The sequence below is a fragment of the Mesoplodon mirus genome, assembly GCF_964341445.2.
Source record: "Mesoplodon mirus genome assembly, chromosome: 5".
In the NCBI taxonomy this organism is placed as follows: domain Eukaryota; kingdom Metazoa; phylum Chordata; class Mammalia; order Artiodactyla; family Ziphiidae; genus Mesoplodon; species Mesoplodon mirus.
In genome coordinates, this window is record NC_138980.1 from 13769578 (window position 1) to 13793026 (window position 23449).

At 45.3% G+C, this 23449-nt stretch overlaps 1 protein-coding gene across 1 annotated transcript in view; it reads left to right on the top strand.

The window, feature by feature from the left end:
* DOCK2 (dedicator of cytokinesis 2) overlaps positions 1-23449 on the top strand; it is a 417518-nt gene that overhangs the window by 324042 nt on the left and 70027 nt on the right. Inside the window, exons 30-32 of the mRNA XM_082621317.1 lie at positions 8262-8340; positions 18445-18545; positions 18638-18696. Of these exons, the coding sequence (XP_082477443.1) occupies positions 8262-8340; positions 18445-18545; positions 18638-18696 (239 nt within the window). The remainder of the gene's footprint in view (positions 1-8261; positions 8341-18444; positions 18546-18637; positions 18697-23449) is intronic.

The window sequence follows — 23449 nt, forward strand, 5'->3', positions numbered from 1 at the left end:
TGTTTCTTTAGACCTACAAAATCAGAATATAATTTTCTAAGGGACCTAAGAAAATGGAATTGTCTCCTAAATAGAAACATCTGTATCTCTAAAGGAGCTGCTGAGTACTTAAAGTCTTTACATTTAAAATAAGTTAGACTCAGAAACACAGCCTGGGTTTCTGCCACCTTCTCTTTCTTGGGAAGTCATTTAACCTCTTGGAACCTCGGTTTTCTGATCTGCAAAATGGGGAGAATTATATCCATTTCGTGGTATTTTTTTGTGAGGGTAGAATGAGTTACTCCTTAGCCCAGTGCTGGTACCTGGGAAGAGCTCAGTGAATGGGAGCATTGCAGACAACAGATGTAGCCTTGGAGTAGAGAAGCATGTGCCTAGTGTCGACCAGAAAAGATGACTGTTTTTCTCCTTGCTGGCATATAGCTTAGGTTGTAGACTTCCTTCATCTTCTGGCCACAGTGATCCCTTCCATTTACAGAGGACCTGAAATTTTTTTCACGATTGTTGCATCTTGTGTGGTGTTATGATAGCTAACATGTGTTACGCACCTAGATCCACCCCTATTGTAAATACTTTACATGTATTCGCTCATTTAATCTTTGCAGCAACTTTATGATGTAGAACTGTTATAATCCACATTTTATACCTGGGGAAACTGAAGCACAGAATAGATGAATAACTTGCTCAGTGTTGTATTACTAGCAAAAGAACAGAGAAGTCAGGCAATCAGAGCCCATGTTCTTCATCTCTACTGCTTCATCCTGTAAAATAGTGAGGCTTGTATTTTTTTTTTTTTTTTTTTTTTTTTTGTGGTACGCGGGCCTCTCACTGTTGTGGCCTCTCCCGTTGCGGAGCACAGGCTCCGGACGCGCAGGCTCAGCGGCCATGGCTCACGGGCCCAGCCGCTCCGCGGCACGTGGGATCTTCCCAGACTGGGGCACGAACCCACGTCCCCTGCATCAGCAGGCGGACTCTCAACCACTGCGCCACCAGGGAAGCCCTGAGGCTTGTATTATTAAGTGCATTGTAAAGATGTGCAAACTGCATATTTATTGTCTCAGATGCCTTAAAGAGGCCCAAAGAGGTAACCTGCACAAGGTCATGCAGCTAGTTAATGAAAGATTTCAACATAAATTGGACAAACGGAACATACACCATGGTTGAGCCCAGATCACTGTTCCCCAGAATGTCATTTTCTCTCCTCTAAAAATATGCATCCTAAGCTCCATTCATTCACGTGGACGAGGTGAACTCCGTATGTTGGTTAGTCTGTATGTTACAACATCTTTCTTCCTTTCTTTTCTTGTCTCCTTTTCTTCCTTCCTTCTTTCCCTACCTATTACTTACATTTTTATGATTTTCTGTTTTTATAATTTCCCAATTATCGCTTGTTATTTGTGCACGTATGTATGTATGTATTAGTCATATATAATTTATCTATCTGCTTGTTGGAGGAGGGAATGGAGTTTTGCAGATTCGAATGTCTCCTCAGCTGTGTACTGTTTGTGTATGCAAACGTGGTGACATGTCTACTGCAAGAAATACCTCCTGTTAGAGCATTCTTCTTATTGGTAAGATGCAACGTTCAGTAAGATCTGATGTACGCGACGTGGTTAATTTTTAAATGATCAAGTTCTTTGTAATATTGTAAATGAACAAAATATGCCTATAGGAGCCTCTTTCCCTCTCCTCCATCTGCACCTCAATCTGGAAATTCAACATTTTGGGCAGGGGGCAAGTGGTGGCCGTTGGGGATTTATACGCATCCCTGAAGCTTCTCTAAATGGAATCAATCAACACATACATATTGAGTGTCCCGGGCATCCGGAGCCCATCTACGCCATGGCCCCAGAAGGCAGGGTGCTTACAGTCTTGCTGGTGAGACAGTAAATATGCCCATGGAAATAGGACCAAGCGCCGCAGCCACTGTAGTGAGTTCAGAGCACAGAGAAGTTAGGATTTATGACTGCCTAGGTTCGAACCATCTTATAGTTACGTTACCTCTGGTAAAGTTACTTAACCACTCTGGACTCTGTTTTTCTCGCTGTAAAATGGGGTACTAATAAGACCTATCACAAAGGATTTTTGTGAGGATCAAAATGAAATAATATGCATAAAGTAGTTAGAATAGTGTTTAGCAAGCATTTCATAACGTGAGCTATGATTTTTGTTCTCACATTCCTGTGATCTGGGAATATCCAAAATATTTCACAGAAGAGGCACATCCGGGCTGGATCTTGTCTACCTTACTGGTGACATATTTCAAGGTCTAATATTGTCTCCAGCACACACTAGGCACAGAGTAGGGTCACAATAGTTGACCCTAGGAAGTTGAGCAAGGCAGTGCTCAGCAACCTGCTGGCGGCTCCATCAGTGTGCCGACAATCGTTGACGCCCGCTTCCCCTTTCTCCTACCGACATTAATTTGTACCGCCTACTTCCTTTTTGTAGACCTCATCTCCTCCAAAACGTATCATCCAGAAGAAGGACTCTCCATGGGTTTTATAGCCAGCAGGGCACATCTAATCCTGATGTCCAGCTGGCCCTGGAATTCCAGTCCCAGGAGTCTGCTGCACCCCTAACTAGAATCCAGAATCACTCAAGATGGGTCGGGGGCACTTGGGGTGGGCCGTGCCCTGACCCTGAGCTGGAATCCTCTGATACACTCTAGCCTCTTGGTGCGTGGAGCCCTTGTGTGTTGTGAGGGAAGCAGCTTAAAGGCTCTGGGAGAATGGCTTTTTCACTGCTTCTAGGGGAGGAATAAGGACTCCCTTCTTCTGGCCACCTCTTTTATCTCCATCTTCAAGTTTTGACCAGTAGAATCAACTACATCCCATAAATCACAGCCCAAAGGGGAATGGGATTCAGGGAGGCCCTCTCTCTACCTTCGGCATTCTCACTGGAAAGGGCATGTCCACCTCCAGTTCCCTCTTTCATTCACATCATACAACCTGTGGGCATGGGTTGGTTGTCACACTGGCGTGTTCTCAGCTTCGGATCCTCCTGCCGCAGAGCTACAAGGTGGCTGGGCAGTCAGGATAATGATAACCACACAACTGACATTTATTAAGGACTCCTGTGGACTGAGGCCCTGGGCCACCAGCTTCATGCACTGCATCTCATTTCATCTTCACACACGGCTCATCATACCGATGGGGCAGCTAAGAGTACCAGAGGCAAAGCAACAAGCTCAAGACCACAGCAAGGAAGAGTAGCAGAGTGGGAATGTGCCCCCAGGCAGGCTTGCTCTAGCTTCTGCAGGAGTCTGTGTGCACCTTCCATTACTGCATCCAGTCCAAGGACTGATGCATAGGGTGCATAGGTTTATTCAGGACACGAAACATAGGAACTCTCAGTTGCCTCCAGTAATGAGGATTTGTTCTGTTACATGAAGAGAAGTAGGAAACTGGGAACCTGGTCCAGTGGCTGCAGTGAGCTTCATGTGGAGCAGTTCTCAGGGTACCAACCTCGGGTATCCTCGGGTACCAAGCTCCCTTTCTGCCAGCTTCTTCCTACTCACAGCAGCTGACTTCTCTTGCAGTATGGCTTTTGCTTCCTCACAGAATTATCTGCTCATGGCTTCTACTCAGGGCAGGGTTCGTTGCATTCTCCCTGGTTGTCCTGCTTTTGAACTGTCTAAAAGGGTTTGATTTACTACTATCCAGGCTTGGGTGCCCCCACTGGTAGCCATATGATTACCCGTGGGCTTCTAGTCAGCCCATGGAAGACTGCCTCAGTCGAGTGTTGCTTCTGGGCCCTCTCAGCTGTGGGCAGGGCAGCAGGATAATGGGGACTAAGTGGGAAGGGGCTCTGTGCCTTGTGGGCATGAGTAGGAGCATGCCCAGTGCCAAAACACCATGCAGGCTGGCCTTCAGGGGAGCCCGTATATCTTTCTGATTAATTGCAAAGGCTTTAAAGAAAGACAGACCTGAGATTGGGTGGACTCTGCTGCTTATTAGCTGTGTGAATGTGGGGAAATTTTTTTATCTTTCCAGTGCTCAGTTTCCTCTTCTGTTAAATGGGTGCAACAGTAACACCTCCTTCAGTTTGTAGGATTAAATGAAACAAAGTCTGTAGAGCATTTGGCACAGGATATATGCATGAAAACATGAGACTCCCATCATTGTCATTATTAACAAGGTGAGCTCACAGCTTGGGTTGAACAGAATTACAGACATTTCTTTGTGAACAGAATAGCATGGCAGTTAAATACCAAGGTTCTGAAGACAGCATAACTTTGTTTAAATCCTGGTTGCACATGTATTGGCTGGGTTCTTGGGAAAGTTACCTAAACTCACATCTCTAAAAGTCAAACAATATCTAACTCGGAGAGTTAATGTGAGAATTTAAAAAGGTGGGAAAAAAACACGGAAGAAATCCATGCAGAGTACTTAGCACAGAGCCTGGCACATCGTTGGTAACCATGACTGTGATTATTATTAATTTTTTTAGAGGCTGCTAAGCATCACAGATGACATGCAGGAAATGTTAGGTTGATATTTGATCATGAACTTTGTTTTCAACACTTAAAGATCATTTTTGAAAGTAACAGAAAAAGTTGAGTGTGTTTTCATTCTAACCCACTTCAACATATTAGTGCTTAGGCTTTAAGTACAATTATTTTTTTTAAAGAATACAGAAGACATACTTTTCCAAACCCATACGTGGGAAACCAAAGTTAAGTGATATTCTGATTTCCAGAGGGTGGCTGCAGAAGAATCCAGAGAGAGGGAGGAACCTTGATTTCTTCAGCCCCTATCTGCCACCAGTCCCCCCATCAGCACAGGGAGCTAATCATTCCTGGTTATTGGGCTGGCCTTTGTGAGCCAGAGGCAGGTTTAGGTTGACAATCAAAATAATAACTGTTATGGAAACTACTGAGAATGTGTAAAACCCCTCATTTTGGTATCTCATTAGATTGTCTGAGATGTTTATACATAATATGACAGCCACTCAGTGCATTTCCATCTGGGGAATTAGATATTAATCTTTAAGAAGAAAATATAGATTTTTTTTCAAAGACATATTAGCAAATGACAGAATGACAAAACGAAAGAAATCTCACCTTGTGGCAGCCTAATGGGGTGGAGGGTTTTGTGGGATTTGTATTTAGTGTCTTTACATGGTCCTGCTGGCTGCAGCTTGTCCTCTGACTGTCCATTTTGCTGTCGGTACCTGCCTTTGGAAGAAGAATTAAGCAACCCAAAGGGGTCTGGGCGGCCATAGCTACCATGTTACTATTGTCACCATGTGGCAGGCACTGTGCTCAGCACTTACCATACATTTGCCGTTACACCCTGCGGGGACCCTGCGAAAGGGGTTACATTGCTGCTGTTTCACAGAAAAGGAAACTTAGGTGTCAAACATGATATTAACATGTCCCAAATCCACACAGCTGGGAATTGGCAAAGCCAGAAATCACATCCAGTTGTGTGTGTGTGTGTGTGTGTGTGTGTGTGTGTGTACAAATCTTGTGATCCTGATAACAGGATGCACTGCCTTCTTCGTTTAACAAATATTTATAGGTGGGCTTCCCTGGTGGCGCAGTGGTTGAGAGTCCGCCTGCCGATGCAGGGGACACGGGTTCATGCCCTGGTCCAGGAAGATCCCACATGCCACGGAGCAGCTGGGCACGTGAGCCATGGCCACTGAGCCTGCGCGTCCGGAGCCTGTGCTCTGCAACGGGAGAGGCCACAACAGTGAGAGGCCCGCGTACCGCAAAAAAAAATAAAATAAATAAAAATGTATAGGTGAGGTTTTCAGAGGTGATGAAGAAGAGAGCCCAGTGCTACTGAAAATTAGTCCTTGGGCCACCTTTATCTATATGTCTTAGGTCTGTTTGCTACTTTACATTTAAACAAGGTTTTGTAACTTTCAAAGCTTTTTTATGTACATTTTCTCTTTCTGGCTTCTTAACAGATGGATGTTATACAAGGTCGAATAATGAAGTGCTCATCTTAAAAACAAAGAAACCCCCCCCAAAAAAACCCCAAATATTTAGTGTTTAACGGAACACCTAGCCCAGCTTCCTAACAAGCAACGCCTGATGTAGCACGTGCTATAGTCGCCCTTCCCACACTCGTGGCCGACCCAAAATATACCTGCAGCTTCGGTGGACATTTCCTGTGCATCCTGAGAGCTGCCTACTTCTTTGATTCTCTGGGCTTTCTCTGGCTACAGGAGAGTTCTCAGCCCACCTGCAGGGCAGGCCAGAAGTGCTAGGGACTTAATGTCCGTAACAGCGACTTTCAACCAGGGAGGGGCTGGTATTAATGGGTAAATAGTCCAGGACACTTCTGATGCTCAAGTATGTTCGATACAGTCTAAACTCAGAAGGTCCCATGCAGAATTGAGTACCAGCTATTACCCAAAACAATAACCTGCTGATAAAAACTTCCTTTTACTGGCTTCCCACAGGTAGCCAAATAGACATTTTCCCTGGACCGGCCACTCAATAGAGAAATTATTGATTGTCCACTGTTAATCAAAGATTATAGACAGTAGTACAGGGAAGATCTGGCCCCTGCCCTTTTAGATTTTACAAACACACACACACAGTGGAGACTTGCCCACAGTTGGGCATGTAGCAGTTTGGGAGGTGACTGCAAAAATCCAGGACAGAAATGATGGTGACTTGGTTCAGGTCAGTGGCAGTGAGTGACGAGAAGTAGTTGCATTTGGATATATTTTGAAAGTAATGCTAAGAGGTTTTGCTGAGAGGTCAGGTGTAGGATGTGAGAGAAAGAGGAAAGTCGAGGCTGCTAAGTCCCCCTACCCCTTGAGCAACTGGAAGAATGGAGTTGTTTTCAGCTTAGATGGGAAGACGACAGAAAGAGGGCAGGTAATAGGAGTCAAGCTTTTGACATGTACGCTTGAAATGCCTATTAGTCATCTAAGTGAAGATACAGAGCAGAGAGCGGGAATGCAAGCTGGAGCTCAGGGCAAAGGCCAGGGATGAAGATATAAAATTTGGGAGTCAAAGGCATGTAGACTGGAGAGTAGATGATATCATGGAGGGAGTCTCTCATTTCAAGGAAAGTACAGTCTAGTTGGAGGAGACAGTCGTTACTGAGTCACACAAATAACTCATTCGCAGACCATGATGAAGTCTGGAAAGGCAGTTGTACTGACTGTCCTCTGGGGGCCTGAAAGATGCAGCAGACCCTGCCCTGAAACGATCAGAAGGAGGGGGCATTCTATACAAAGGAAGAATACAGCTATGAACTCAGAAAACAACCAAAAGCACAAAGTAATAGTGAGAAATGATCCTAGCAAAGAAGGTGGGGTCCAATCATGGAGAGCATTGACGGTCAAGAGAAAGAATTTAGATTTCTCCTGTGGGCAGTGGGGAGCCACTGAGGTGGGTGATCGACAGGATCAGAATTGTTCCATAGGGCGACTCACTCTAGGGGTTGAAAGGGCGAGAGATAAGAGGCTGTAAGACCAGAGAGTAGGAAGGAAGGAGAGGAAGGGCTGGATGGGAAGCCATTCAAGAAGAAACACAATTTGACAACAGGTAACAAAATGTTCAATATGTGTAAGATTTGATCAGCATTACCATCTCGAGAGGAAGAGTGGAGAAGAGGTATATATGGAAGGTGCAAGGCATACATAGAAGAGTGATCATTGAAACACTGTTTATAACAGAAAATGCTGAGAAGCAACGTAAAGGTCCATCAATAAAAGACTGATGCAATACACTGTGATACATCTATACAATAGAATGCTCTTCAGTGATTAAAAGGGATGATATATATCTGAATTCACTGGCATGAAAGGAACACACAATTTATTGTTGAGTAAAAGAGGCTGTGGAACAGAACTTATCATTTAACCCCATTTATCAAAATGCTATCTTTATAATATCGTTTGTGTATATACGTCTAGGGAGACCTTTGAAATTATGTTTGTCAAAATGTCAGTGATGGTTTTCCCCAGATGATAGGATTGCTGGTGTGTCGTTTGTTCGTTTATTTATTTGATTTGGGAGGGGGCAATTTTTCTGTCTTCCTGCATGGCATGAATTTTCTGCCACAAGCTTGTAACAGTTTAAACAAGAGACAATACAGATTTTCTAAAGGAAGTCAAACAGACAGGGCAGGGCAAACATGGCCCCAGGTCTACAGTGAGAGCAGGTGTTAATGTGGGTCAACGAACCTCTTCCTCGGGTCTTTGGAACTAAAGGAACTTCAGTCTGAAGCATGGGGGAGGGATGTCTGGGGTAGCGTTCTCAGATGGCCTGGTGACCTTCTGCCTTCTTCCAGGGTCTTCCTGAGAGCTATCAACAAGTTTGCAGAAACCATGAACCAGAAGTTCCTGGAAAACATGAACTTTGAGTTTCAGGTGAGTGTGAGGTGCCAGACTTGCCCTTGGAGTGTCCTGGCCGGGCTGCTCCAGCAATCTGGGCTAACTGCTCCATCAGACACATCCCAAAATACTCGGAAGCTATGCCTGTGTCTCTGGGTGTTTCCACAGAGCGGTGGTGGGGAGAGGGGAGGGAGGGAAGTACTCAGCGTTTGGAACCAGGCCTTTGATTAAATAGTCATCAACTGAGCAGCATATGCAAATGTGACCGTATGATGTATCTTGTGCTGAAAAGGAGACTTGCATTCATTTATTGTCAAAGTGGGTGCCACCTTTTAAAAATGTATTACTTTTTTTTTCACTCTTTTATTCACTGGAGCCTAGAAAAGCAGCCATTCTCAGATACTGAAAGATAAAGCTCACTAGTACATTTCTGTGACTTTGTGATTCCTCCAGAAATCACTTTTAGTGCTCAGACAAGACCTGGGAACTCTGAGATTCAGGGGCTTCAAAGCATGCCCCTGGGGCAGACAGGGCGACACATCTGTTCAGGGCCCAGGCAAGAAGAACCAACTCTTCAAAGCCTTGAGGACAAGTTCAGGTTGCTACCTCTGGCTGCAGGTGTGAGAGAGGAGACCCTTAAAGGGGGATCCCCCCTCCAGGGAAGCCTCTGACCCCCAGGATCTCTCACAGCTTAGGGAGTGGCCAGCAAACTGGGGCGATGACTTTTCCTGCCTGCTTGTCTGGGGTTTCAGTTCCTGTCTGGGCTCTGGCCTCTGACCAGCCGAGGAACCTCAGGCAAGGCCTGGACTGCATCTGTGCCTCAGCTGACTCATCTGTAAAATGCTCAACAACACCTCCCCTCGCTACTTCGTAGGGTTTTTCCAGAATGGGACGTGCCAAGGCACTTGCTAGGGGAACTCACTTGTAAGGAGGGTCCCAACAGTTTCCGATCAAACACTTCCTCCTCCAAGAGGCCTCCCCTGCCTGATTCCTCTCTGAAGGTCCCCTAACAACTCCATGGCCACTGTGTATCACCACTTAGCCTGCTGTAGTCTCTTCATAGAACTCCATGCTGTCTTTCTTATTTGCCTACAGGCCCGTTCTCTTTCTTTCCTCTGGTAGAAGTTAAGCTTCGGGAGTGGGGAGTGTGAAGACCTGTACTCACAGGGAATCTGTGCTGTGTTCCTGGCACATAGTAGGTCTCCTTGGGGAGGTGATGCCTGGGCTGAGGTCTGTGAGATCCGCTCTGCTAGACAGCACCGGCCTATAAATACTTAATAAATGTTATCTTTGAATAAGGTTCTCTCCCACTACCTTGCATTTAAATCAGGCAACTGAACTATAATGATAATGATGATGAAAAGAATAGCTGCCATTTTCTGACAGCATTGTATGTGCAGATCTCACAAGAAGCACTTTATGCGTTATCTTTCTCAGTCCTTACAACTACCCTACAAGGTAGTTACTGTGACTATTATTTTCTCTACTGGAGGGATGTGGACACTAAGACTCCCAGGCGATGAGCAGATAGCCTGAAGTCACACAGCGTGTCAGTGCAGAGGTGGGACGAAAGCACAGCAGTGGCTGGCACCAGAGCCTGCAGATCACTGTAGCCACATGCTACAGATAGAGTTTCACCACCACATTGGGTTGACTGCTTGGCAGGGTCTGGGTGAGAGTTATAAATCTTTGACATGGAAACAAAACATGTCACTTTGGCTGTTTGAATCAGAAGTGTTTGATCCCCTTCCAAATGTGGCCCAGGTGCCTGCAGGCTCTGGTTACGAGTACGATCATGGAAGTTAATAAGGCCACTGCTTTTTTGGAGGGGCAGCTTGGAACAACACAGCTAGAGGCCAGTGGCAAGGCAGTGTTTGGGCCATAAAACTGTTGGCTGGTTTGTTCATCTCTTTCCGTGGGCTTTGGTAATTATAGCCTCGGACCTGATTTCCTGACTCTGGCTCTCCTCCATGGTCTTAGGGTGGTACTTTCCAAGAGAAGCTCAGCTTTAGTCCTTCATGCCATTCTTTTAGGTTTTATCCAGTTTCCCTGAAAGAAAATCTGCATCTGAGAGTGGCCCAGAGAAGTGGGGGTTTCATACATGGAAGGTTTGAGCTTATGAGCTGTGTGGCTTTAGGCAAATTACTTCACCTCTCTGTGCCTCGGTGTCCTCAACATCAAATTATGACACTAATAGTAACTACTTCACTGGATTGTTGAGACGATTCAGTGAATTAATTCGTGTAAAATACCTAGAAGAATGCCAGGAACATGGTAGTTAATAAATGGTTAATAAATGTTAGCTCATTATAATTACAATAATTATCATTTTGATGTGATGATGATGATGATGGTGGTGGTCCTAAGTGTGTCAGGTCTGGGAACCCGTATGTCAGTCCTCAGCAAACAGGACAGTAGGGAGACATCTTTCTGGTCACCACAACACTGCCTAGGGCTGTCACACCCACAATTTGTAAAACGGGAAAGTGGCCAACATTACAAAATGAAATAAGTCTGCTTTTCGAATGAGACTTACACAGATATTTAGTGGGAAGCACTCAAGAACAGGATCATTCTTCAAACTTATCTTTGTTCTCCTACCTTCTCCTCACTTGTGTGAGAATGGATTTGTTCTCTGTACCCTGCCTGGAACACTCCTTGTTTTCTTCTTACGGTTTCATTAATTATGCATTTAATATCAGCAGGAACAGCATCCACCACTAAGCACAGCTGGCCTTGCCAGCTGCTGCCCAGAGGAGGGGCAAGTACAATGAGATTAGCCCTAATATCTTTTCCAGAACTGTGGTTTTATGACTCAAAGGGCAAAAAGCAAGAAGCTCTGTGGGTGCCATTCTGTAGGTGACAAGACCTGGGAATTAGAAAAATGATGTTTCCTGCTTGGGGCTAAAAAAATTTGCATTCCCAGGCCCTATTCAAGATGCTGGGCCTTGAGATTCACATCTTGTGTGCATGGTCAGGGAAGACCAAGAGAGGATTTCAAGTTTAACTCAGTGAGAATTTTTGTTTAAGAGCAATTCTCATGAGTCCAGGCTGTTGCAACATGCCTTGAGAAATTCAGAAGCAAAACAGAACACTGCCCTGCCTTCAAGGATCTTGGGTTGGGGTCTCAATAGCAGACTATAAATCCATCTTCTAGCATCCAAGCTTTTGAAGAAGGTGACTAACCTTTATTAGGCATCGACTTAGGGCATTTTGATCCTTATCATAACCCCGTTAGGTTGGGATATACCCATTTTACTGGTGAAGAAACTGAGCTTCAGAGAAGTGGTTGACTTTCCTGTTAAAGGTCATCTAACTATTAAGTAGGTCTTCTGGGATTCAACCCCAGGCCTGTCTGCAATACCCAATCTCTTTTCACTCTTCTGCACTGTCTCTTAGGAACAGGATGCCTTTCGGATCTAGGAGATAGCTCTATGTAGCTCCAGAAACAGTCTGCCCTTGTTAGCTTTTGCTGGCTGTGGGACAGGGAGCTCTTCAATGATTGGCTGCAGAATTAGACTCTCCATGTTGGAAACTCTGATTGGTCCAGAAATCAGTAGTTGCACTTCAGATGTGTTCTTTGGCTCCAAATAATTTTTTTCCATCTTAGGTGGCTGTCTGATTGCTACCAAGACCATTCTCTCTACTTGGGAAGCTATAATTGGCTCTGCCTTTGGTAATTCCAGCCTTAGTCTTGAGGCATTTCTGGATCAGCTTCTGGGCACCAGACCACCTTGGGATCATTTTTAAACCTGTACTGGAGACCCTGTGAAATGAAAAGCTTCCAGAATATTTCCAGCCATTGGTGGAGGAATGAGGGCAGGCTTGGTCTTTATAATGGGAAATGTAACCAGTGATGGCAAAAAACATGAGAGAGGGAGCACAGACACAGAGGGAGCACTCATTGACGCCTTGAAGAGGCCCACAGCACCACCCACAGGGAGGTCATGGCAGGACGCCTCTACCAGGCAGGAAGATGGTCACATGCTTGGGGACAGCTTCTGCGGCCCTGCCTGCTTCAGCTTGAGGACCCTAGACCACCTCTGGACTGATGTTCCCAACCTGAATCTGTAGTTGGAAACTTTTACTCCCAGAATGAATGGCATCTTCAGAATGGCCATGGCAGCTGGGCCTTTGCTCCACAGAGGTGGTGGGTATGCTGACTGCATTTCAGCAACCCTGGGTGTTGGGTCTTTTTTTTTTAAAATAAGAATTTGGGATAAATAATAATTCAAGGCCATGGAGAAAGAAACTTACAGGATCAGACATTCTTGATGTCTCTGCTGTAAAGATATCTGATGAACCAGTGGAAAACTCAACCAACGACAAAGGCTAACAAGAACCAAGAAAGAAGAAGAGCAATTTTAGCAGAAGAGCAGAGTGGTTAAAGAATGCCAGTTCTGGGGGCTTCCCTGGTGGCGCAGTGGTTGAGAGTCCGCCTGCCGATGCAGGGGACACGGGTTCGTGCCCCGGTCCAGGAAGATCCCACATGCCACGGAGCGGCTGGGCCCGTGAGCCATGGCCGCTGAGCCTGCGTGTCCGGAGCCTGTGCTCCGCAATGGGAGAGGCCACGACAGTGAGAGGCCCACGTACAGCAAAAAAAAAAAAAAAAAAAAAAAAAGAATGCAAGTTCTGGAGACAGATACACTTGGATTCAAATGCCAGCTTCATCATTTTGTAACCATGTGACCTTGGGCAAGTTATTCAACCTCTCTGGGCCTCAGTTCCCTGTTCTCTAAAATGGGGAGAATCATAATACCAATCGCATAGCTTCTGGGGAGGATTTAACAAGAACACATGCGGCATGCTGGGCTCATTAATGAACTCATTCAACAAATATTTCCTGAGTACACGTTGGGTTAGACATGATCCTAGACAGTGGATATACAACAGGGAATAAAAAGATGAGTTTCTTGCTTGCATGATGCTTACATCCGGTAGAGGAGACAGAAAATAAATTACTTCTGCTTAAAATATGTCATGAACCCTGTGAACAGGGTGTAATGAGGGCAAATAATGGATGGATCTAGTTTAGTCCAGGCGGGCTGGGAAGGCTTCCCCTGGAAGTGATTTTTGAACTGAGATCAAAAGGCTGAGTAGGCGTTTACTAGGTAGCAATTTCCTCATTTTGTCCTTATAAGTACCCCCTTTAGATACTATCTAAAGTCTCAGAGAGGTAGGGTAACTTGCCCCTAACAATGGAGCTTGTAATTGGATTGGAATTCTGGAAGGCGACCTGACAGTATCTATGAAAACAGACATCAAAGACAACACAAAGAATAACAATATTTGCATAGACCCTGTGCCTCGGCAGTTCCAGGTCTAGGAATGTATACTGCATAACAGTCTCTCATGCATAAAGATATATAAACAAGGATGTTGACTACAGCACCAATGCTAAAGAAAAAAAAAGTTGGAGTCAAGCTAAATGTCTATGAATAGGAAATTGCTTACAATTAAAGTACATTCTTAGAGCAGAAGACCATGCAGCAATAAGAGAGAATGAAGCAGATCTGTATATGCTAATGTGGAAACATCTGCAAGAAATATTGATGAGAGAAAAAAGCAAAGTATAGCAGACTATTAAGAAAAGATGTCTATACATACGTTTGTTTATACACAAAAATTTTTGGAAGGATATCCAGGAAATTGTTAGCAACATTTTCTTCTGGGGAATTAGACTAGGGTCCAAGGTAGGATGGAAAATAACTTTCTATTATTTAATCTTTTCAATCATTTAATTTTTTTAGTGTGTATGTATTACGTTTATAATTTTCTGAGAGTTAATTAAAAATAGCTGAATTCTAATTACACCCACGAGCGGTAGGACTGGGTGGTTGTTTAATTTATCTGGCTCTCACTGTTTATATCTGTGAAGTAATAGATTTGGACCAGATGACCCTTAAATTGATTCCAGCTTTAACCTTCTATTGTCCTACGATTTCAAAATATGAAATTCCCAATCGGAAATCACCTTACTCCTTCCCCAGGGAGAAGGAGCCCGTGTGTTTTGCCAAAGATTCTGTGGCTTCTCTGAGCCATCCAGGCTGGACTCTTAATAAAATGCCACCAGGCAGCTTGGGCCAGGGAGGAAAGAAAAATCTGGGATCTTTTGAAACAACTGGAGAATCTCTCTAACAAAAGGGTGATCAATAAATAAATATTTTCTGGAGCACAACTGTATTCAAGCCATCGTACTGAATTTAGCATTAGGGATACAAATAAGTAGAAGCCAGAACCCTTGGTACTGGTGGAACTTACAATCGGAAAAGACAGGGCTCACAAATGCTGTATGACCAGCACTTACAACAATCCCTTATGGTAGTTACCATTATTTTTTCCATTTTACAAGTAAGAAAAATGAGGCTCAGAAAGGTCAAGTAGCTAGCCAAAGACAGCTCAGCTAGTAAGAGAGAGACTGGTATCCTTTCCCTAGTCTGTGAGACACTGATGCATGTGCTCTTAACCACTGGAGGATCCTGTCACGAGAAGTGAGTGGAGCACAAGGTCAGGTGCGGAACGATGGACCCACGTCTGTGGTTGCACCTACTAAGTGCTCCTCAAATCCGGAAGGGCTGAGCAGACCTGATGTGCTCTGCCTTCTGGGAAGGCCTCATGAAGGAAGTGGGTCTCGAACTGGGCTTTGATGAAAGGATGGAAGTTAGATGCTGCAGGTGTGAGAACCACTGTGAGCAAAGCCACGGAGGCCAAGATGCTTGTGTTCTATCTGTGAGCCTGAGCAGATCAGCCCCTCCCCCTCCCCTGGAATAGGCAGTTTGCTGAGGGAGAAAACACTGGAAATTGCCCGAAAAGCCAGGTTAGTTCATTTGGTTCTGATCCTTCAGGAGCAAGAGTCAAGGAAGGTTTAGGCAAGAAGTATCACGAGTGCCCAGCGTGTCTAGTTGTGGCCACTGCTCAGCTCTCAGGCACTGCACAGAGCCACTGACCATGATGGCCTCCCCTCAGTTCCAGAGTTGGACCCACAGAGCCTCATGGTCAGAACTGGGCAGGGGCTGTGGGTGTGATACTTAGGGGCACCATTTCTGATCCACTAAGAAGAAGAAGCACTGGATCTATGGTCTCATGGTCCATGAAGATCTTCAAGGAGAGAAGTCAAAAGAAAATCAGGTGCACTCCTAAGTATATACCCAAGAGAACTGAAAACATACATCCACACAAAAACTCATATGTAGATGTTCATAGCAGCATTATCCATAATCACCAAAAGATGGAAACAAACCAAATGTCCATCAGGGATAAACAAAATGTGGTACATCCATATATATTTATACCCAGACTAGTATTCAGCAATAAACAGAAATGAAGTACTGACACCTGTGACAACGTGGATGAACCTTGAAAACGTCATGCTTAGTGAAAGGAGCCAGACACTAAAGAAAGGTCACGTATTTTCTGATTCCACTTCTATGAAATGTCAAATCCACAGAGACAGAAGTAGCTTTGTGGTTGCCAGGGGCTGAGGAGGAAGGAAGAATGGAAGTGACTGCTAATGGGTGGATGGTTTCTTTTTGGGGCAATGAAAATGTTCTAAAATTTGGTAATAGTGAAGATTGTAGTACCTTGTGAGTATACTCAAACCCACTGAATGATGTACTTTAAAAAGTTAATGTTATGATATGTGAATTATATCTCAACTTTAAAAAAGAAAATCAGGAATGTGTGACAGAAGACATTTTTGAGGGACCAAGTCAGGTAGAATAGAGGCTAGCAAGAAGCTTAATTAGATTTGACAGTGTCTAGGTATTCTCAAACATGGTTGGGAGAGGGGGATTTCTGGAATTATTCTCAAAAGCGATACCAATTCAACTTACTTTATCACATACCTATTTCCTGTTGTAACCTGATTATTCTTATGAAATCCCCTAAATTCAGGAATTTCTCACCCTAGAAATAACCCATTCCATGTCCTACGACCAAGTTTTCCCGTTCCTTGGCTTGTGGTTTCATATCCTGGTCTTAAACGGGAGGAGGTGTGAGCTCTGGGCTTACGCAGACCAAAACAGTACATTTTCAGAACCTGCAAGTCATGGGGACGCCAGGAGGAAGGACAGTCAGAGTGGCTGAGAGACCCCAGGAGGAAGGACAGTCAGAGTGGCTGAGAGACACCCTGACCTTTACTGTGTTTGGATAAGCGAGGTTACTACGGAAACAGAAGAGCCTGAGATCTGATGCTCAGGGTGATGGGCAGTCTTTGGAGGACTTTGAGGAAGGGAGTGATACGATCTGATCCTCCCGGGTTCTGTGTGCAGAGTTGACTTTACGGGGGCCACAAGCCAGGAGGTCACTTCACTGCACCCCTGGAGAGACTTGGTCTTTTTGGACTCTGGGAGATAAAATTTCAAGTAAAAGAAGGAAAGCTCATTTCCTCAACAGAGTATGAGCTGCACAAGGGCAGGGACTGCTGTCTGTATAACCATTGCCCTATCCCCACATGATGACAATTCCTGGCCCATTGAAGATGTTCAATAAATACGTGTTAATGCATCCTCAGCTAAAGACTGATCACAGCGTGTAGAAAGAGACTTGAACGTCAATCAGAAGGCTTGGGTTTAAATCCCAGCTCTGCTGTATGTTTAACAAGCTGTGTGACCTTAGGCAAAATACATAAGCCCTCTAAGCCTCAGTCTCCTCAACTGTAAAATGGGCCTAATAATGGCTACCAAGTTTTGAGAGATGAAAGGAGGGATGCGTGGGAAAGTGCCTGGCCCATGGTAAAATGAAGGGCTTGTTTTGCTCCTTTCCGAAACTGGAACCACAAGCCCATGTGAAAGTAATACTCTGGGCAGCAATAGGGGCTTTATCAAGCGTAGAGCTGCCTTTCACTTAGTCTTGGCCATCTGAAACTTCCGATGAACATTTCTGAGTGAAGGATGAAGGTCTCCATTGGCAGGTGATTTCCCCAGCTGGTGTTAACCCTCCCCTTGCTAGTCAATGTTTAGAGGAGGCTGGAAGTGTGTGGGCTTTGTCCAGCAAAGCTGCCCCCCACCTGGTCCTTGCAGGGCCATGGCATCTTGTAATAATTGCCCCTGAGCACCGAAGGCACCAGGTTGTACTATTTGCTTTGGTACCAAAGGAGTCACTAGAATAATGAAAAGAATAATAGGGCAAACCAGTGCTTTGGAGCTCTTACTGAGATTCATGCCCTTTAAACACATCATCTTTATCATAGCCCTCTGCAGTGGATACACAGGTACCGCTTTTGCAGATGGGTTCACTGAGGCTCAACCATACCTTGGTTTGGGTCTCCATGTCTCGGTTCCATAGCCTGTGTCAATGTCACTGTCACTGCTGCTGATCTTTGGAGCCCCTGCCCTGAGCAGCACACTGTACCTGATCTCTTTCACCATGAGCAGTGGAGTGGGTTCTAGTATTAGTCTCTCCATTTAGCACCAAGAGATCATGTAAATGCGACGGTTATGACAAGCTTACCTGTAAACTTGGCCCTCGGTGGTTCTTGAGCTCAAATTAGCACCGCGATCACTCAGAGTACTTGTGCACACACGTATTTCTGGGGTCCGATGCAGTAGGTCAGGGGTGGGTCCAGAGAATTTGCATTTCTAATGAGTTCCCAGGTGCTGCTGGTGCCGCTGGCCAGAGCCACACTTCAAAACCATTGAACTAAAGAGAAGGAAAAGGCAAAATATTCTAAGATGGAATAGCTTGCAGGCTGGCCCTCTGAGCTGTCGGGTGAATTAGGGAGGACTTCCAGAGAGGCTGAGAGTCTCAGAAATACTTAATCCCTCATCACCCTCCACTTCTAGGGCAGAGAACCAGCTCACCAGGGCACCCAGCTGGGGCGACTTATTTGTCTTTCAAAAAAACAAAATGAAGCAAAACAACAACAATAAAAAAGCAGCCCTAAAATCTTCCTCCTTGCCCAAATCCTGTTGTCAGAGAGAGGATGTGGTCGGCACCTAGAGAAACCCATCAGTTATCCTCGCTTTGGCCGGGATGTTAAGTTCAGAGTCAGTGCCAGTTAGAAAATTGCAGCACACAGAATTAAACTGGTTCTGCCTCTGTCTTCTGCCATCTTCATAAATTATTCACATTACCCAGCGTTTAATATGCTTTCCCACTTCAGACCCTCTCCATGACTGTTCTCCACTCTTTCATTTACAGCTGTGGAACAACTATTTTCATCTGGCAGTGGCTTTTATCACTCAGGATTCTCTGCAGCTGGAGCAGTTCTCCCACGCCAAATACAACAAAATCCTGAATAAGTAGGTTGCATTTGGATCTCTTGAAAGGGGGGTAGGGGTTCATGAGAATCTCTGAGATGGTGACTGAAGCAGACATTTTTTGTTCCTCCTAGGTACGGGGACATGAGACGGCTAATTGGCTTCTCCATCCGTGATATGTGGTACAAACTTGGTGAGTAGGCACACACATCCAGACAGACACCATCTGCACAGGCCAGGCTCCTTCTTGAAGACCATCCGTTAGAGGGCCATGGGGGCTTCAGCAGTGGGAGCTTGAAATAATAGTTTATCAACTGTATGCACCCCAGGTCCTTAATAAGTGCCTGATGAGAGAGGGTGTCCATCCCCCAAATCCCATCCCCCCAAAACAGCTGTGGATCTGCTTCTCCTTGATGCCCCTGAGGGGTTAAGAACCCAAACTGGAATTTACAAGAAGGAGAAAGAGCACGACTGCTGTGGGAGTACACGTCACACATGTGCTTTCTGTTGACTGGTGGGCGTTCTGCATCCTGCTTCCTATGTGATGTAGTGATCTACAAAAGACCCTCCGACCGCACGGGGGAGAATTGTTTCCATGGAGGACAAAGGTCTTTTGCGGTATGTTTGAGCTGAAACGTGACCCCAGAAGCTGTCCCTGCTTCAGTGAGCTGCCGGAATCCTGTGTGAGCTGAGTGGCATCTGTGGGAAGAAAGAAGGGGAGATGGAGTCCGCCAGGCATTTAGGGAGGGTCTGAGTCAGACCAGGGCTAAGGAGATCTTTATTTAGTCTTCACATCACCTCCTGCACGATGGAAACATTACCTGCCCCTTTTACGGATCAGAAAACTCAGAGAGGGAAGCAACTTGCTTGAGATGAAACAGTGGCAAATCCCAGAGCTTGGTTTTGATTCCACGAGGCTGGGGGCCACATACCTTGCCCAAGGCCTGAATCCTGCTCCATAAATAGGTGTGGAAAGGATGAATGGGTAGGTGGGTGGATGAATAAATAGTGACACGTAATGAAGCATTTTCACCTCCGAGTTTTGTACACCCTCCTTGACTCTCTGCTGCCGAATTGCTCTGCCCTGGGCCTGGATGTGGGCCCTCTTCAGTCGAGCACTTGCAGTGTGTGCCCACCCCTTAGATTCCACCTATATCACCTCCCCTGACTTTGCTTCTTGCCTCCCCAGACATCTTAGTGTCTTTCAGTTCCCATCTGATTTCCTGGACAGCCGTTCCTCGCCCTTTCCAACAAGGCCCATTCGTTGTGGGGAAAGCACAGTGGATATCAGCCTGGGTTTTGTGTTTGCTGGCAGCAACTCAACTCAGGCCAAGAGCACATACTGGTAACAGGAGGGTTGTGGACTGGCTCACAAAATCAAAGGGGAGAGCTGGGGAAGCAGGCCCAGAACAGACTCCACATCTCTGCCTGGGGCCTTGCCCCGTCATTTACATGCTATGAGGCCCAAAGCCAGGGGACTGAGTGACACTGGGCCTAACCTGGGGAAACGGCATCTTCTCCCAGGGTGCTTATGAGGATCATAAGAGCAAATACTGGGAGAGTGAGGCCATGGAGGCCACACCCATGTCAGAGTTTTTAATCATTATTTTCACCCTTGCGCCATCAGGAGGGAGCCTAATTTTCCTGTTCTGGCTCAGTAGTCATCAAAGCCAGGTCTGTGTCACTAAGGCCTGAAGGGCAGGGCCCGGGCAGTGCCCAGGCAGGTAACGTAAAAGAGTGACGGGGCTGATGTATGTTAAACCCACAGAAATCCATAAAGCAGGGTACTGTCTACATTTGGGGTTGGATAATTCTTTGTTGTGGTGGCTGCCCTATGTATTGTAGGATATTTAGTAGCATCCCTGACCTCTGGCCACCAGATGCCTACCCACCAGATCCTCCTTAGTTGCGATAACCAAAAAAAGTCTCTAGACATTGCCAAATGTCGTGTGTGTGTGTGTGCGTGTGCGTGTGTGTATACAGAATTACCCCCATTTGTAAGCCACTATCATAAATAAATACCATCTCTGCCCTGTTTTTCTAGAACAGCATACCTTTCTCAGTCTATCTTTTGTTTTTCCACTTTGGGTAATGACGGGGATGTAAGAAATATTTTATGTTTCACTCACCATTTACCCTGCAATAGGAAAAAACAAAAAAGCATAGTGCAAGTGAAGGCCTACCTGGTAGCCAGCATCTGGCCTCAGGGGTCAGGATTATAGGAAGGAGTAGGTGGGCCTGCAGCAGAGTGAAGCAGATGTGCCCCAGCTAAAAGGGACAGTTGCTGTCCTGCTCTGGTTGACTGCCATCCTTTTACAATGCAAGGCCGACATTGTCACATCTTCTGCTTTTTCAAGGCCGACATTGTCACATCTTCTGCTTTTTCAAAAGAAGCCAGGAAACATAATTTTTAAATGCATTTTCCAATTTATGACTATTGGTGATAACTAATTGAAAGTTTTTAAAACATTGAATGTGTCCAGTGAAACATGGGGCCCAGATTCGGTTGCATGTGAGTCTGCATTCTTTGCTTTACAACAGCAAAGAGGAGGTAAAGCCGTGGTGGGCTTCCTTTCCCAGATCTACATATCAAGCTTTGACAGAATTGCAGAACAGGGATCTGTGCTTTGTTTGTTTCTAGTTCTTCCAGACAGCCTGCTCTTTTCTGAATGTCCTTCATTGCCGTTGTTTTGCACACAGAAGATTTTATTTAGGTATAGATTATGTTTTGGCAGGCATTCCTGTGTTCCCAATTATGCTGATGAATGAAAAGATGTTACCAAATATTCCACCTGCTTAGAATCACAGAACATCAGAACTGGAAGGGCCCTTTAGAGATCATATTGTCCAGCATTTTTCAAATGTTTATTTTTAGCTGAGGACCAATAAGAAAATACCCTGCTCAACACAGAAATTGGATGAAAGCCAAGCTATTCTAATTGAAGTCTAGTCGGGGGCCCAGAGCCCATTATAATGGGCCTCTCCTGAGCTCCCATGTAGACCCCTGTGGATTTTCTGGGGAGAAATCCTGAAGTACTTCAGAGAATAGTTTGAAGCTACAGGTCTGGTCCAACCCACCATTTTACCGATGAGGAAACTAAGGCATAGAGAGGCAAAGAGGTGTGTACGAGATCCTGGAGTGGATTAGAGTTAGATTCAGGACAAGTACCCTGGCACGAGTGTTTGTCCAGAAGCATCACAAACTCCTTGATGTATTCAAGTACCTGTAGGATGAATTAATGTAATTAAAAGATATACTTGTTAGGGTTTGGGGGTTGCAAGAAAGAGATGCTGACTGTGGCTGCCTTAATCAGGGAAGGTACTTATCGGAAGGGGAAGGGGAAATGGGCTACGAAGGGTAGTGCCAGAGACACGCAAGGATCCATGGCAGGTGGTGTGACATTGCCTTCAGGATGTTCCATCCCAGCATCACTCTGCTAAAGGTCCAGTCTCCAGGGGACACCATTCTATTGGCCTTCCTTGGATGACCTCTCCATCAATGCCCCCACCAAGCCTACATCCATCAAGGGAGGCAGAATTTCCCAAAGTAAAATGTTCATAGAGTTATGAGAGGTCAAACAAAGGCACAGATGTCCGCAGCAGAAAACAAAAAGTAAAGGATGTTGCTGGCAAGGATGGCGGAGGCTCCAAGGAGAGGAAGTTATATCAGCCTGAAGGGGTTTTCCTGCTGCTCAATAGTTACATGGCTGCCTTCTCTTTGCCTGTCTCCTTCAGGGATAAGGGGAGGCAGAGTGAATGGATGGTTCCCCATCCCCGCCCTACTCTGCGTTCTGCCAGATGATGTCATTAGCATACTTTCTCTAACATGCTAATGAGGTTAATCTGCTAATCCAAACCCGGACTAAGCACTGCATACATGAGGGCCCAATGTAGTGAGAACACTGCCTTGGGTAATGATGGATTTTAAAGTGCAATTCGTGGAATATACAAGAGAGAGTGAAACTTAGAAGCTATCTGTGACAGACGAGGCTGAGTGCCCACACAATAGCCATTCCATCCTTCTGGCTCACTGATCCCTGATTTTTTTTTTCATGATCACAGTTTGCTCAGTTAACAATGACTTGTAGCAGGTGATGGCCATGTGACCCTGCTCTAGCCAATGAGAATCGGAAGAAATAAACTTCCTGGGGCTTCAGGAAAACATGTTTTCCCAATTACAGTAAAAGGAAGGGGGACAAATTCAAGGGGGACAAATTCAAGGAGCACAACACAGTTTTTGCCCATAGTCTTTCCCCCTCTTCCTTTCTGGGAAACAATAAGATGCCTGGAGGTGTGGTAGCCACCTTGAAGCCATGAAGACGAGTCACACCCTAAGGATGGAGGAGCAGCTCTGGACTGACCATCTTTGGCTTCTTGTTAAGGAAGAAAACTAAAGCAGGACTTATTCAGTTTAGCCATGGTGATCAGATTTCTGCTACATCCCTATCTGATACATACATCATCTAATTCAATGCCTTGATTTTACAGGTGAGGTCACTGAGGCCCAGAGAGGCACAAGGACATTCCCAAGGTCAACAACAAATCAGTGACTCAGCTGAGGCAAAAGAGCCAGACTCTTGACCTGAAGTCCAATGTCCTTACTAATAATTTGTTTCAGAATATGCAAATTATTTTCAAAGAGTATGAAATAGCCAACTACGTTTTTCAAAGACTGCTGATAATGAGTAAATCACAATGCATGTTAAGTTTTAAAATTTTGTTTTAATGCCCAGTGCAATCAGGGCATCATCACCATGATCATCAGTATCATCATCTTTTTCTCATCTGGAGAGATTTGAGCAACCCTGTGATTATAAGATAGCTAATTGCAAAGATAATCTCAGGCTGGAAGATCATTCAGGGAAAAGTCTAGACATCTGTGTGTGTGTGTGTGTGTGTGTGAGCGTGCTTTTGTGAGAGAGGGTACATGCAGGGAGGTCTTTATG